Consider the following 16,526-nt stretch of genomic DNA (forward strand, 5'->3'; position numbering starts at 1 on the left):
ATAAATCTGGAATAATCCGAACACAATTGTACTGCTTCCCATGTGCGCTTTGTTTCACTCTCTTTCTGCATCTACTTTCCAGTGACAATTCTGTGGGTGCAATATAGCACTCTATGTGCAGTCGCTGGCTCTCTGTGCATCGTTAATCTTTCTGTGCTCTTGTTGAACATGTGCATTTACTCGGTGGGCATAGACATTCAGTGTACACACTATTTATGCACTATTCTTTTGTGTGCGATCTTTTCTTTCTCTGTGCTTTTCCTGAATTTTCGGTGCAGTCTCTCATCTGAACGCTCTCTTTGAGTATGGTCTATGCAATAGATGATGATATTTTTGTACTTGATTAAATCAAGTTCACTATTTGTATAGAAATACATAAATTGTATACATTACATCTTACTTTACTGCAATCGTTTCATATTAATCATTGTTAACAGACAGGTTCAATATTGACTCACTAGGGAATTACTGTCCTTTATCAGTTTGGTAAACCCACCTGATATTCACCCTTCGGCTTCCGCAGCTCCGGGGCAAAGCTCCTAGCAGTTGTGTCCAGGATACCTGTGAAAAAGGAGAAAGCAGATATTTCTGAATGCTTCTTCTTTATCCTCCATCTCAATACAGTTGAGTCAAGGAATACAGGTGAATATTGTGCTTAAATATCTTACTGTAATACTGACAGCACCACAAGGTAATGAAAAGATAACCTACAGGACACCACCTCCACAATAATGACATCCCAGTACCTAACAAAATTGACTGTTGCCTTTGTGGCTCTGTCTTTTTCATCACTGCTAGTGGCAGACATAGGAATCTCTAACAAAGGGGCTATAGACTTGGTTATATGATGATTTATCTGAAGGAACTGTGTGGTGTTATCGCTAAAGCATTTTTCATAGATTGTGGTTGTGAAGGGAATAAATTCTGGAGCTTAGCGCCATGGAGTGAAGGGCTCACATGTACATAGTCACCACTGAGAGGCACATGACTGTGGTTCCCAAGATGTGAACTCCGGTTCACTATTCATCCCCCATGTATTCTCTCCCTTCTTGAAGATATCTGCTTTGTCAACAATAGGGCAAGTTTAGATTTGATTCTGAATGGATTCCCCTGTTTTATGATCAACATGCAGGAAGTAACCTTAAGCCTTCTGTGAGAAAACGTCCAAGTGTTCATATGGGTGATAAGGATTTCTCTGTGATGAGGTAGAATCTTGTTGAAGGAGTTAGCTAAAGTCAAAGCAATCATGGTTCTCTCACAGCCACCTTGCTATATCCTCTGCACTACAGGGAAGTGTACACTGTATCTTACACTTGAAGAGTATCAGAGCGCCCTAAACACCCCAGGTCGTTTTCAAAACTGTCAAGGAGTCATATATTTCTCTGTTTGCAGCGTCGCCCTGATCTCATATACTGCATCTACCCACCCTCCAAAGAAAATGCCTTATGAAAATTACGTTTGAATCCCTTTCCATAGTTGGATTTTTGGGCCTTTACAGTCACTGATGTCAAGGCTACTGTTTCTATAGGACGAAGTGCGGGAACAGTGGGTGGTAGTACCTTTACTGTCCTCTGCAGATTTCAGAACTTTACATCACAGAAATTGGGGTACATTTGTTTTTGTGAACCAATGTTTGACACTTTCAATCTATTATTGGAAAGAAATCGTGGTGACATACATTCACACACCACACTAACATGGAGTCCCCCAAGTGTGCAGTTTTCAGAAATGTATGAGGTTGTTAGGCTTCCCAGGATGCTGCACCAAATTCAACAGTTAACTTATACCAAAAAGAACCTTTTTGTAAAGGAAATCTGAAGCTTTTTTGATATTAGAATTTTTGGGACTTTGTATTTTCAGGTTTTCTACACATATTTGCTTATGAGGTTCATATAGCCTGCCATCTTACAATTCTTGAAAAGCACTAAAGTGATACAATTACAACTACAGGACCAAAGCATAATTCCGAATAGAGATTGGTATGTGCAATGAGACATATAGGAGAGAATCAGGGCGTTGGTTCTTAACCTTTTGAAAGCTGTGGGCCCACTCTTAATCATTACTGGAATCCAGGGACCCCCCACTGAATAACTCTTGGAATCTGGGAACCCCCACTGAATCATTACTGGAAGCCTGCTACTACTCTCACTATAGAAAAAGGCCACACAAAAAGATGACTAGAGGGTGTCATTGACCAATCTGTCATCCGCAGGAACCTGGCGCAACCTACAGAGATTCAAAGGCCTAATTTCCTTCAAACCAAGCTTTGAGGCAGAGTGTCTTTTTCAGAACCTAAAATGTGACAGATATTTAAGCAATCATAATATATTAAGCAAAAGAGCCAGTGGTTGCCAGGGTTGATGTTCACTATAGGTTGAAGTACCACTGGTGTTTTTTTTTTTTTAAAGGGGCGCTGCCACTTGCATAGTGTCTCCATCCTGTACAAGGTTTTAACATTAGGGAAGTTTTGGGTCCATGGGCCACAGATGCACAGATACAACACTTGGCAAGGTAATGTGGGATTAGGCGACATGCAAGTGGGATTATGGGCATGGAGGAGAAGGAAGGAGTTGATTGATGCCATTAAATAAAATGGTAACATGGAGCATCATTGGCTTTTCTAAGCCATGGTCAAGAAGTTAGTAATTAGTGTTTAATCAACAGGAGACTGGCAGTGTTTCTGAGGTGGTAAAGTGTTCCAAAGTCTGGGACACACGATTTACCTCTACTGTGGGTTAATTTTCTTAGGGGGGGTTACTAGTAATATTTAATTGTTGGCTTTTGTACAGGAAAACAAGTCTACTGGTTAGGTGTAAAGTTGTCTTTTTAAAACATAGTTTTATGGATGGTACATCAGAATTTAAACAGCACATGAATGGATGAATTTAAAAAGCAGAGACAGGATGGACTCAATCATAGATTGTTTGGCCCTGGGGCCCATTGCCAAGAAAACAACCTAAGGATTATTTACACAGAACCATTAGGGTCTGAATTTGTGTTAATGCTTCAGCAAATCTTCTGACACTTAAATCTAGAAGATATATTGGCTACCCTGGGTAAATGATGGCAATTAAAGAACACTGGTTCCGACTTGGTTGCTGAACTAGGCCAAGTATGAGGATCTGGGCAATGTCTTACGGAAAGAAACAGCCGAAATGTAGCATTTTGCCTGCAAGCCACATACATTTTGTAGTCATTAGCAGAATGTTGTCGCTGATGGTTTCAAAAGTAGTGGTCAGAGGGATCATCTACCATAGGAAGATCATTTTATCATATACATATAAGAACACCATTTTGGTACTGTGGAGTGGATGGAGCTAAATGTAAATGACGGTAAATGTTTATGAAGTATAGGGTATTGGGTCACAGATTTCCAAGTATCTTTCCTAAGAAAGTTAAGGGGGACTCTGTTCTGAGTTGTTAATGTCATAGGTGTCAAGTCAGTGGAGCCAAGCCGAAAAGTGCTGCTTCAGTTTAGGTAAGTGGGGCAGTGGTCCAAGTCAGGGAGGCAAGTTGTATGCAGGTTTGGGTTCAGATGCAGGAGACAGATGGAGTTGTATAATGATTGGTGGAGTGAAGAGGATAAATGATCTGCTGCTAGAATTAGCCCTGGGTTTCGGGTGAAAGGAAAAGCAAGGTTGTTGCACATCTTTGTAATGGCAAGGATATCTTCTGTGACATAGAAGGATTTGAGAGGTTTTTGGCAAAGGTGATAATGTGGTGGGTAAATGAAGGGTGGTAAAGAGGCTGCTTGTAAAAAAGTAAGCTTTGGCAGAGTATGTTAGGCTGTATCTTTTCTATATGGTGCCAAGGATGTTATATGTACTGTGGGCTTGAGAATACTACAAGAACTAACTTCTGGATTTAAATTTGAGTGACAGCATGACTTTTAAATTGAATAGCATGTTTCAGTTAAATGGCTGTTAGTGTTGCAATCTTTTTCATCAGTTTGATTTATATGAATGGAGTGGAGGAATTATCTGGATGCATCTGATGAATAGGATTAGTTACTGGTCAGCCCAACCAAGAGCTCGGAAACAGTGCCAAAAAATATAGAGAGCTGCAGGATAAGATCTGTTTGAAAGCACATCCATTGCATATCATCGGCATACATATCTCATGTGAATATGGAATATGGCAATAGCCAAGAATTTGGTGTCTGTGGGTGAGCGAGGTTGAATTAAAGATAAAAAAAGTACTGGAAATAATAGAGTAGAAAGTTGTGTATAGAATACCCACAAGGACTGAAATGTCTACATTATTGAATAGAAATAAATCCATATATTGTAGAATTATGCAGAAAATATTTTGAGAAATTTGATATTTGTCCACTTGAGCTTAATTTTGATTTTGTTTTATCAAAATGGATGTTCTTAGAGGCACAGAATTGTTGGGTTAATCAAGTACAACATTCTATGTAGAATATGATTTGAAATTGGATGGGATGTATCAAAGTTCGAATCTGATATTAGCTAAGTATGTCCTCACATACACATGAAATTGCAAGGTGTATAAATGTATGTTTTATATTTTAAAGCAATAAAATGGTCTTTTTTCTATGTTCAAAATGTATTTATGGAAGGGATCTTTGTCAGAGAATATTTCTGGTTTTGAGAAAGGCCTGCAAGCCGAAACGCATTAACTGCGAGACAGACAGACAGACAGACAGACAGACAGACAGACAGACACACACATATATATATATATATATATATATATATATATATATATACATACACACACACACACTTATAATGAGGGCCTTAGTACTTTTAATATGATGCCAGATTTTAGCAACTGATGTGCCTTTAATATCACACAAACAGGGCACTATGTATTACAATAAATATTTTCAACCATATGTACCGATATAGTACGTCACATCATAGTGCTACATTCTCATAACAGTACTCCGCATAATAAATCTTGCCTCCCTATGGCAAGCTACAAAATATCATGATGGCAAATGGTTGGGTAGTACTTTATCTTGTATAGCTGATGTAAAGATAAGTAATACTGTTAGAAATGTTTTACACATCTTCACTGGTCTACTTTAGGAATAAGGATTACACATGAATTACTATTCTAAAATATACAAATCAATAGCAAAGAAAATGTATAATGCAAGAAGTGTATATGTATTTTTCAGTGCATATGTGTTTTTCACAGTAGAGATACATTTCATCAAAGGACACTTTTAATAAGTTGCTTTATTAAAATATTAATTGAATGATTACTAACTGTCAGAGAGTGCCTGGAAGCTGCCAGACTTGCCTCTTCCTAAAAGAAAAAAGAAAAACATTTAATCAATTGCTCTTACGCCCTACCCCAAACATAAAAGAATCACAATGACACCTTGATGGGGCACTTTGTTGATTGCAACCATAAGATTTCTAGCGTTGCTAGTACTTGAAGACTTGCCATCTATTTACTTCAAAAAATTCCTTATGTTCATCTGTAAGGAATTGTACAGTCAAGAGGGAGGTTACAGATATAGGTACGGTTTAATTTATGCTTCCGGAGGATTGTAAAGCCATGGATGGAGCAGTGGATGTGGGTTTCATTATGACATACAGCTTAAAGGATACTATTGAAGGATACCATTGATCATTAAAACCACAGGAAGTAAATTAGATGTGTTGAAATATACGCCACCACCATTCCCAACTTCAGTATGGAACACACAAAGCTTCCATGACATGGATGTCTTTTTAATCTGATGAAAATGGGAATATTTACTTACCAATAACTTAGTGTTTGCTGTCTCAGCTATGCTTATAAAAGTGGTTTAGAAGGTTGGTAGTTATGGCAAGATCCTGGAGGTAGACAGGTGTCTTCCTTCAATATACTTTCTTCATTAAATGGTCATGAATCAATACTTTAAAACATAAAGTCAGTGAAGAGCTCCAAGTATCAGTAGAATATCACCACTATGGCTCACACTAATGCCTGATTATGGCAGCAAGATGTTTTGAACCTATGCAGTTTTTAAAGGTTTTAACAGGAAAATCTGTGATGATCCTATGGAGTAAGCCAAACAGGAGAAGCCCAAAACCAAGACTATACACCTCTTGCTGAGTCAGTTGTTTTATGGTTTGGTATTTAAACAAAACAAAGCATAATGTCCCAGTCAATCCCGGAGCGTTGCACCCGTACATTTTATTTATGTATCAAAATGCACTACATCACATGATCAAATGTAAATTCTTAGTATAGAAACTAAATTAGCATTGGCAAACACCTGAATATGCAAGACCATATCCGTGTCACCACAAGGGGAGCCTACTACGGTCTAAACATATTAAGGAAAATCAAACAGTTCTTGCCCCTAGATGACTTACAGTTAGCAGTCCAATCCTTGGTTAGATTATGGGAGGGCTACCACGCTAATCTACACAAAGCAAAGTTTGCTCCTCTACAAGCCACTCTGAACTCTGCTGCTAGGCTCATCACAGGACCCAGAGGTTTCAACCATATTACACCTGATTTCATCCATCTAAAATGGCTCGCGTTTGAAGCCAGAATCCAGTTGAAGATAGCTTGCGTGACACATAAGGCCTTTCACCACAACAGACCTGTTAACCTGGCCAACAAACCTGAACTATCCGGTGGTGACCACTCCTCAAAAACTCAAACTTTCTATTGCTGAAGCCACACATTTTTTGTTAAAAAGACTAAAAACCACTCCTTCTCGGGTCTAGCCCTGAGAATATGGAACACACTTCTGCCAGAAACTAGGACTAACCCTTCCTCTACCTTCTTCAAAAAAGATTTTAATGAATAGATTCCTTCACTTGTCATCTTAAGTCATTCAACCTGATCTTTGTCATTCGGACTTCTAGAGAGCCAGGATCCACCAAGCCCTTTTTGATATAATGCATCTGTATTTATATGTAGTTTTGGCCCTTGCAAAGACCTTAGTGCGATTTGTACAGTGTTCCGATACTCTTTAGGGTCACGTTCGCGCTATATAAAACTCTGCAAATAAATAAAATAGTCTTTGCTTTCAAAAGGCAAATATCAAACTAATGAATTTGTTAATGCATGTTTGCAACATGTACGAGCACATACATTGAAAAGCATAGACTACAAAGGATGTGCATGTTTGTGCACGCACTACAGCCATTTTGGAATGGTATGAAAACACATTCCAATATGGTTCCAAGGATGCGCAGGTGTGTTCATGCCATCTGACTCATGTTCCCTATTCAATAAGCTGTTGGCAAAAAAAGTGCCTCCACATGCAGTCTAGAAAGGCAAGAAAGCTGAAAGTCTTCACTTCAAACACCATCACAATGAGAAGTGGTCAGGCAAAGCTCACTGGACTGCCAGAGAATAATACCGGTGTGATGGACGCTCCTCTTTAATGCAGTAGGTAGCTGGACGTGGTGGCAAACATCACCAGCATAAATGGAGCACCACATGCAGGATATGATGCTTCTGGCATGATGGCCCGTAATTTAAATGGCACAGAACTGTAAGTGTACTTGGTACTATTATCGTGAGCGCTATATTGGTATGGGATTGTGATGTTATAATACATAAAAGGAATATGTGATGTTGCTGAAAGACACTCAGAAAGTACAAGGATAATCTGTTAATGAAAACTCAGCTGGATGTATTATATCAGATGATCAGTACAGCAACAAAAAAGTGCCAAAAAAAGCGTGTGCCAGATTAGAGGAGTAGCTGGTATAAATGACCTGATACCATGTGGACGGGCGCCCACATATACATACTTGTTTAGTAAGATTTCAAAGAAAGACAAACTGTTAATGGATTCACCAGTACAGATTGCCAAAATTATGTAATCTTACCATGACACTGCACAAACAGAGAGACGAGTTAGCAGACTGATATCCGGTTCCATTGTATACAGTCGTTCAGCCACGTTTTATCGGTTGACTCTAGAAAGATCCATCTTGCTTTTTTTTTATATAAGATCTGTTCCACTATATCGTTAATCACAGAGACATGTATAAGCACTGTTTAACCATTTGGGGAATGACCTAATTCCTTGAAGACAGACATAGTGTGTACATATGCTTTTGAATCCAAACGTTAATATTTCTGGTTGTAAGACCTATATAATAAAGCTAAAGCCCACAAGGATAGGTGGTGTTACAGATGGTGAATTTGTATTGTTGCCACATTTTGTCATTTCATTATCTGACTCAGACCTCACTGCTTCTCTTAGTCAAGGTACATGCATTACAGCACCCACCTGAGTGATGACCATTTGGAGGTAGGGTAAGACATAATGTGATTCATTAAGTATCATTCTTGGCTCTTGTGTAAACTAGTTTGCCTTTCCAATTGCTGGAATGTTTAAAGGCAAATCTGGATTTACTTATTACTCTTCCCCATTTCCAAAATTAACTAGTGTTATCTGATAATATTAAGTATATGGGATCAAACGTGGATACAAATGTGGTATGTAGGGCTAATCCAGGTGTATTCAACACCAGTTTGTTGCGGTTTTATATGACTATTCTAGGCTATCCACTTTGGTTCAGTTTGCTACAGAGAAGGGGTGAGTCGACTGAAATTCCTATGCAGAACTACACTTTTTGTGACATCTGAAGATTAGTAGAAGTGGTAGGTTGATCTACAGTGGAATGATCAATAACGAAGCAAAGAGTTCTTATTTGTGGGTTTATGATGAACTGTCTACATTATCCTCTGGTCATCCACTTGGATATCAAGATCAAGAAAATTGCTCCCGGAATCACTGGCAGATCATTTAAATGAAAAACCTTAACTCATTACTGGTGCCCTCCCAAAAGCCTAGGCAAATATCCCTGACCATTTCATCCACAATGCATTGCCTAAAGACTTTGGGTGTGGAAACTTTGAGGTAAACCTTTCGCATTTTGTGTTTTCTGGGGTGGCCCAAAAATCGGAGGCCCAAAAATCGGAGGCCCCAAAATCGGAGGCCCCAAAATCGGAGGCCCCCAATGCTGCAAGTACCTGTGAAGGACTTGTGGGTGGAGTTTCCGGTCATGGACTTGTTGATTCATCCTTCTTAACAGGTCTACAAAGTTGTTATCAAACCCCAGGTGTTCCGCCAGGAAATGAATGTTGTGGTGAATTGCCAAGTGCCAGATGTCTTGTGCAATTGTGTACAGCGGAGGTGAATGAGGCCCGCCCCCCTTTCTGTATGTGGACGCTGAATGTTATCCTTCCTTAGAAGGACCACCCTGCTGTGGGCAAGCCGGTAGAAGGCTTTCAGGGATAGGTGAATGATCATGAGCTCTAAGTAGTTGCTGTGTCACCTGTGGTCCAGGTGCCATGCACTACCATAATTCCCCGCGCAATGACTTCCCCTGCGGACCGTTGTCACGCTAAGCACTGTTGGAGTGGGCACATGCGCAATCTGGTGTGCAGCACAACTGCTATGCAAGATGCCATCATATCCCAGAGCTTCATTACCCTAGCTGAGGGACGAGTTAGTTACTTAGTTAAAACTTTATTAGATTTTCTCTCAAATCATAAAAGAACATAGACAAATCATCATGCAAAGTAAACATTTTTTTTTTTTTTTAAATCGGTATCCCAAATCTCTCAACATTCAATACAATACATTTATAAAATCCACTTAAAGATAAAAACAGCTCATCTGATCAATTAAAAGAACAACTGTCCGATTAAAACTAGCCATCTATAATTCATTTTTAGCGGCCATTAACAACCCCTGATAAAAAACGGGCTAAAAAATAACAAATAGTGGGTATTTTTAACATCTGGAGAAAGTAAAAAGCTGCCCGCACTGGAGTACAATTAAGATTCAACAAAAGAGGCCGGACTAAATTGTGGCACTGCTAATATAGGACATATCATAACAATATGGAAAGTATCAGGAAGGGACACTTGATCACATGAGCAAGGAGGGAGATGAAAGACTGTACACTAAGCCCCTCTAGTTAACATAGCTTATAAATCTTGATATACCTGAAGTACGTCAGGAGCCTCCTATGATATTTAGACATTTCCCACAGTAGATAGGGTTCAATACCCTGAACTGTTTTAATAATAATAATTTGTTGGAAGGAAAGCATATGAAGGGCTAAGGCTTCCAGTTCTGAAGCCACCCATTCAAAAAAAGCCTGTCTTACCAATAGAATGTCCGTCTTGACTATCCCTTCAGGATTGGAAAATAGCTCAGGTCAACCCAAAGACTTAAAAGCAAGCTTGAAATAGGCTAACCAAGAAATACTCATCGCTCCTTCCAGCGCCAAACAATCGTGTATTAAGAGCCTGTTAAGTGAGATCTTCTTTTACCCAGACTGATAGCCAGAAGATCAGCGGACGAAGGGCGATCCACTCTGTTATGTAACCAATGCCTACTTCCTCATGCAACATTTCTGAGGGGATGCTCACAGGAACTTTGAGGAGGCCCCTAAGGAATGAGTTTTTGACTATCTGTAGCTGGGGACATGATACATAACTCCAAATCTCACAGCCATAACTGGCCAGTGACACACATTTAGCCTTGTAGACCTTTATCATCGCCTCTACATTAGTTTGGCCCAATCGTCTAGCATAAAGGGCAACCCCCGCAGTGGCAGATTTAAGTTTCAGTGAATTTTTCTTCATAAGTGGTTGCCAAGAAAACCTGGAGTCTAAAAGAATCCCCAGTTAGGAAAAGTGCTCAACCCTAGAGATGGAATGACCCTTTGACACAAAGCTTTTTGACCTAGTATTCCTAGGTCGCACCACCCTCACATAGGATTTGAGATGGTTTGTGGAAAGGTCCAGTCCTTCCATATACCTTACATACAGCCCTACCAGTCATTGCAGTCCGTTGGATGTCCTAGACATGAGAACAGCATTGTCCACATATACAAGAACTGGCAAACGGCGAGAACCTACTAATGGGACTAGCTGAATGAAAAGAGGATGCAGTTGTTAAAACGTCATCACCCTCTAGTGACTGGGGTATGCTTTCCTTGTGACAGAATTTAAGATTGAGCCGAGGAAGGTTGAACTCCAAGTCACCAGGCGGCCTCCAAAAGCTCTTGAACAGATTTAGCTCATTTTGTAAGGAGCAGGGGTTGACTAGTAACACTAGTAAAACCAAGTTAATGACTATCAACCCCTCCAAACGTTTTAGGAATAATATTACTTTAAGTGGTGCCCCATTGGATGTGGCTGAGTCCTTTGACTATCTGGGAATCCGGGTTTCAAAAACCATGAAATGGACCTCCCATTTGGACAAGATGCTTCTAAACCACAGGCGGGTGTCCGGGGCGATTGTCAGAGAACAACATCTGTCTGCGAGCAGGCCAGTCGTCCCGGCGCTTGCAATCTATGATGGAAAAGCTTTTCTTTCGGCCCTCTACGGGGCAGAACTTTGGGGGTATGGAGAATACTGGCGAATTAGCTAAGTCTGAAAATAAATGTTAAGAGAACTTATTTCGCTCCCCGCCTCTACCCCTTTGAAGCCCTTATTCTATGATACGGGAAGGCGGTCTATTCGAGATATTGCTCGGTTACGCCCCCTGCTTTTTTGGGCCCGCCTAAGGAGGACCATTGAGCTGTCCAAATATGCTGCTGCCCTCGATGAATTGATGTCAGTTGATATGGGGAACAGGATAAAATGGTTAGCTGATCTCAAGCAGCTTATTGGTGACATCGGATTAAGTGAGGCATGGGCCAGCCAGATCCCGTCATCTAAGCAGGATTTTAAGCGTGCTTACTGGGATTGGGTGCAGATGCGCGATCTATCCAATTCAAAGGCTGGGAAACTTACTGAAGGGTTCTTTGAACATAAAAACATCTGTAGACTAGAACCCTATCTTGACTTCATACAGGTCCCTAGGGACAGGACCCTATATATGAAGATGAGATTTGGGACCCTGCCACTTAACAACGCAATAGCATCATGGAAAGGGCCAAATTCAGTCCCTGCCCCTTGTCCAAGATGTGCCCATCCCGATGAGTCTATTGCCCACTTCTTCTTTGCATGCCCGGCTTACGGGAAAGCTAGAGCGAAATGGCTCAAACCAGTATGTAAAGTGCTGGGTCTTATGAGCCACATTGCTGCATTACGCATCCTGAAAACAGATACTTCCTCTTTGACATTGGTATGTGGAGTAGCTAAATATTTGGGATGCGCCTGGCTGATACGAACAAAGTCCCAGGCAAGAATGTAATAGGTCTTCAAATTTGACAGACATGGGGCGACAGACCTGATGTAATACCCCCTTAAAAGAATAAGAATGTTAAGCTGCTATTCCCTTTCTTTCTAGACTTGTGATAATGGATTCATACATTCAATCGTCATTTTAAAGCTTGTACATATTGTGGTTTTTAATGTTTGTAAATCAATGAACATTACGATGGTTTTAAAGGATGGTTGTTTATTCAATGTGGATTTTATAGGTTATGCTTTTATGATGAACTTTTTTATCGAATAAAGCTTATCTACTACTACAAATGAAAGCGCTGAACTGGCTCCCTCTAGAAGCCAGAATTCAGTTGAATCTGGCATGCATTACACACCAGGCTCTATACTCAAACTCCCCTGCTTATCTGGCACAGAAACTAGTTGTATCTGGAGGAAGCAGGAACTCCCTGCCTGCTAGAAACCTCTTCTCCAACCCGCCTTTTTTCAGAAAAAAAGAACCTACAATAGGGCTTTCACCAGGGCAGCACCAAGAATCTGGAACTCTTTCCCACCCGCCATCAGAAGAATCCCTTCTCTAGCACGTTTCAAGAAGGAGGCCAAAACCTTCCTCATGGGTAAATTCCTCGTCTAATGTTTGCCCTCAACCACCACACTGTGCCTGATGAATCTAAGACTATCGCTTCTTCCCCAGATCACCAACTCTCCCCGAAGAGAATATGTGGGGCCTTTGTTTTTACTGACTTTAACTATGATTGCGATCATACATTTGTATCCCCTTTTTCCTCTATGTTCTCTCTGCCCCTCGCCATCCTTTTGTATAGTTTTGTATATTTCTGCACTTTAGACCTTGTTTGTGCACCTCTGTATATGATGTAAAGTGCTCCGATACCCTCACGGGTCAAGTTCGCGCTCTATAAAACACTAAAATAAATAAATAAAATATTTGTAGTGTTTTCACTGTATTACTGTATGTGTTCACAAATGTTTTACACACTGCCTCCGAGATAAACATGTCTGCTCGTGCCAAGGTACAAGGGGGTGAGCAGGGTTTATTTTTAGAAGTGTAGCCCCTTACCCCGACTAGAAGCAACGGTCCCTATTTGGACCCCCATTTCTAATAGGGGTGCACAACACTACGAGATATGTTTGATCAGGACGCTATTAAGACATTCAAACAGCTGAAGGACAAATACGCCCTACCAGAGACTGAAAGATATCAATACATACAACGGCGCCACTAGCTGCTGAACCCTAGAATTAAAGAGGAAGCCACCAGAACCCAAGCCCAGTTTGAAAAGTATCTCTTGACGTGCACCGATGACAACCATGCTATTTTTAAAATCTATAATATGGTAAATGCTAGGTCGGGATACCACAAATTCATGTTTCAGAGGCTTGGGAGAAGGAATTAAGCATTACTCTGGACCAGGACAAATGTAAGATTATGTTACGGATTAATAACTTTACCTACCATACTGAGGCTAGGTAAACACTCCTCAAGACACTTTAAAGATAGCATGCCTGGCAAAAATGGGGCGGAGGGGCTGTTCTGATCTATCCCAATTACACCAGGGCAGAGCAGCACTGAAGATTATTTGCGGAAGTGAAACAAAATCCCCGGGCACAACCTGCGTTACATGCTCCTTTTCCCTGCTCGCCTTAAAGTCATCTTTCAATTTAGTACTCTCTTTTTCGATTCGTCAGACCAGGCCTGGGAATGGGCGATGGTGCGGCGGCAGCTACGCCTTCTCCTGGGCGGCTTCGCTCGGGTGACTCAGCGGACCCTGCTCCGGCACAGCCTCGTCGTCGGTGATGGGGAAATCATTCCTGTTTTCTGAGGTCCCGGGCGGAGCATGATTTGACAAGGGAGGGCCCCATCTCTAAGCCTCGAGAGGGGGGGGGGGGGCTGCCTCGCCACCACTCTCACCGAGATCGAATGGCAACTTATCCAACGCTCCCATGTTTTTCCGATCCACAGACATTTACCTGGATGCCTCCTCCCAGCTTTCCATACAGCTTTGTCTGGTTGGTGCTGCATTCCTCGAAATCATCTTCTCCTTATCTCGGGAGATGATTGATCGTAACTGAATGAACCTCAAGACTGTGGAACTCTCTTCCAACAGACGTTAAACTTAATACAAATCTGTTAGATTTCAGGAAACACCTCAAAACCTGGCTCTTCCGCAAATAACTCTGTCATCTTTTGGAATCCTCCTAGTTGTATTGTTCGCCTAGCGCCTAGATACCCCCGGGTAATTGTTGCGCATTATAAATTTTATTTTCATTTTATTCAATCTGGTGGCAAAAGGCCATATGTTTCTCTGTCTTGAGCCGGGGTGGGTTGAGTCGGTCCACCCCACCGGTGGTCCCAGATGTTGTCTCCTCGGGTGCTTCCTCGTAACTGTTTTAGTTTATACCTACATTGTTCTATGTTGTCAGGCACTGCATCCTTCTCTATTGGCTCATTTTGGCTACAGACGTTCCCTCGGAGTTAGCTTGTTGTGAGTAGCTATTCAAGGGCAACATATGCTTCCTGGGGTGAAGTGTGGGGTGATGTGGCGCTGGAGGGTGGGTGATTCAAAATGTTTCTATTGTGTTTTTCTTTCCTTTGCAGCTTGTTAACGGCAGACACGATCATCATTATTTTCGGACTTCACACTGTATGCCCCTGGACAACAACAATCCGAAAAATCAGATCAAAAGAACCTAGCTTACAGAAATGAGTCACTTTCAGCATTGGATGTGTCTCGAAAAGGAAAAACGGGGGGGGGGGGGGGGGGGGGGGGGACTTTTTCTTTAGTCCCCTACGTAGTACCGTTAGTTGTAGCACGCCTCAACCCGCAGCGGGTTGGGAAGCCCCTATGATGAAGCATGTCATCGTGAGGAAACTCCGGTGAGTGACACATCCAATGCTGAAAGTGACTCATTTCTGTAAGCTAGGTTCTTTTGATCTGATTTTTCGGATTGTTTTTGTACGTATACTTGGCTGTGGAGGGCGAACCTAGCTGTTTTCCCTCTACCTCCCCCCTTTTTTTGAATTTCGTATTGCCCCTGGACAACCACATTAGACCCTGCTCTCTGGCAGGAACCACCTACTGTTCTCTGCGCATATCATGGTCCCCCCTAAATTAACGGTTCTCTCCTGGAACGTTAATGGACTACTGGACCAGATTAAGCACTCAGCAGTCCTGTGGCATATTAGGTGGCACAGGCCTGAGGTCATTCTCCTACAATGGACTCACTTATTGGGTATGCGCTGCGCATTCTTAGGCCGCTTTGGATAGGACAGGATCTTACATTCCGGCTTTGTCCGTCGTTCGAGAGGGGTTGCCACCCTGATACTGAAGTCTGTCCCCTGGTGGTTACTGGGCAGCACACGGACTAACAGGGGTGTTACGTGGGTGTTGAAGGCCATATGGAGGCAGGGCAATACAGTTACGTATCATGCTAAATCACCCCTACCCTATTGTAACTCTCCCTCCAAACACTGCGGTCCTTTCTTTTGGCTCTTCCTCAAGGGGTTACAGTGGTCAGGGGTGACTTTAACGCTGTCCCTGATCCTGATCTTGAGGCCTCCACTGCCTCATACTCCGGTAGGAGCACCTGGTCGGCCGGTCTCTCTTCTTGGGCTGACTCTGTTGGCCTCTGCGACGCATGGCGCTCTTTGGCATCCTACCTTGCATGCATACACTCACCGCTCAGCGGCGCATGCCACGGGCTCCCACATAGATCTGCTGTGGCTGCCGGCGGCGGACCTCCTCTTGGTCCAGTCCATGCATATTCTCCTATGCAAAATCTCCACCATGCTCAGCTTCTGTTGCACCTGGATTGGAGATTAAGTGCTTGGCATTTACAAAGCACCAAATGTGTGGCAAGAAGAATTAAAGGTGTTTTTTAAGCTTAATGCAGGATTGGTTTCCTCAGCAGCAACGCTGTGGGCAGATAGTAAGCCCTCGTAGCGGGGTCTGTGTGCGGAGCTGAGGCCCAGCGCTTCTCGCGGGTGACTGAACTTAAAGGTCAAATACTACACCCGGAGCCCGCTTCGCGTTGCAATGAAACCGATGACGTCCTTCGTTCCCTGACTCGCACAGAACTGCGAGAGGTCACTCTTGAGAAGGCCAAGCAGTGCTGGGTGGCCTCCATGTAGAATGTATACTCGCCCAGTGACAAATCGGGCAAACTACTGTACTGGCTGGCGACCTATGGCCTCTCCGACAAGGTGTTACTGGAAATTCGGGACTCATCGGGGCACCACCTGCCATAGCTCAGACCTTCACTGATTTCTACCAGGGGTTGCATTCAGGACACAAGCAGTCACCAGCTGAAGTAGTAAACCTGATTCTGAATGACATACTGCTGCTGTCCATACCGGGTGCCTTGGCTCGGGAACTGGATC

The 16,526-nt window shown here is 42.2% G+C and overlaps 1 protein-coding gene across 3 annotated transcripts in view; it reads right to left on the reverse strand.

Moving 5' to 3' along the window:
* Positions 1-16,526, reverse strand: part of VIPAS39 (VPS33B interacting protein, apical-basolateral polarity regulator, spe-39 homolog) — a 303,099-nt gene that overhangs the window by 218,910 nt on the left and 67,663 nt on the right. For all 3 annotated transcript variants that reach the window (XM_078659967.1, XM_078659968.1, XM_078659969.1), the window contains exons 5-6: positions 5,242-5,280; positions 497-561 (exon numbers count right to left, since the gene is read on the reverse strand). In XM_078659967.1, the coding sequence (XP_078516093.1) occupies positions 497-561; positions 5,242-5,280 (104 nt within the window). The remainder of the gene's footprint in view (positions 1-496; positions 562-5,241; positions 5,281-16,526) is intronic.

The sequence above is a fragment of the Lissotriton helveticus genome, chromosome 9 (genome assembly GCF_964261635.1).
Source record: "Lissotriton helveticus chromosome 9, aLisHel1.1, whole genome shotgun sequence".
NCBI lineage: Eukaryota > Metazoa > Chordata > Amphibia > Caudata > Salamandridae > Lissotriton > Lissotriton helveticus.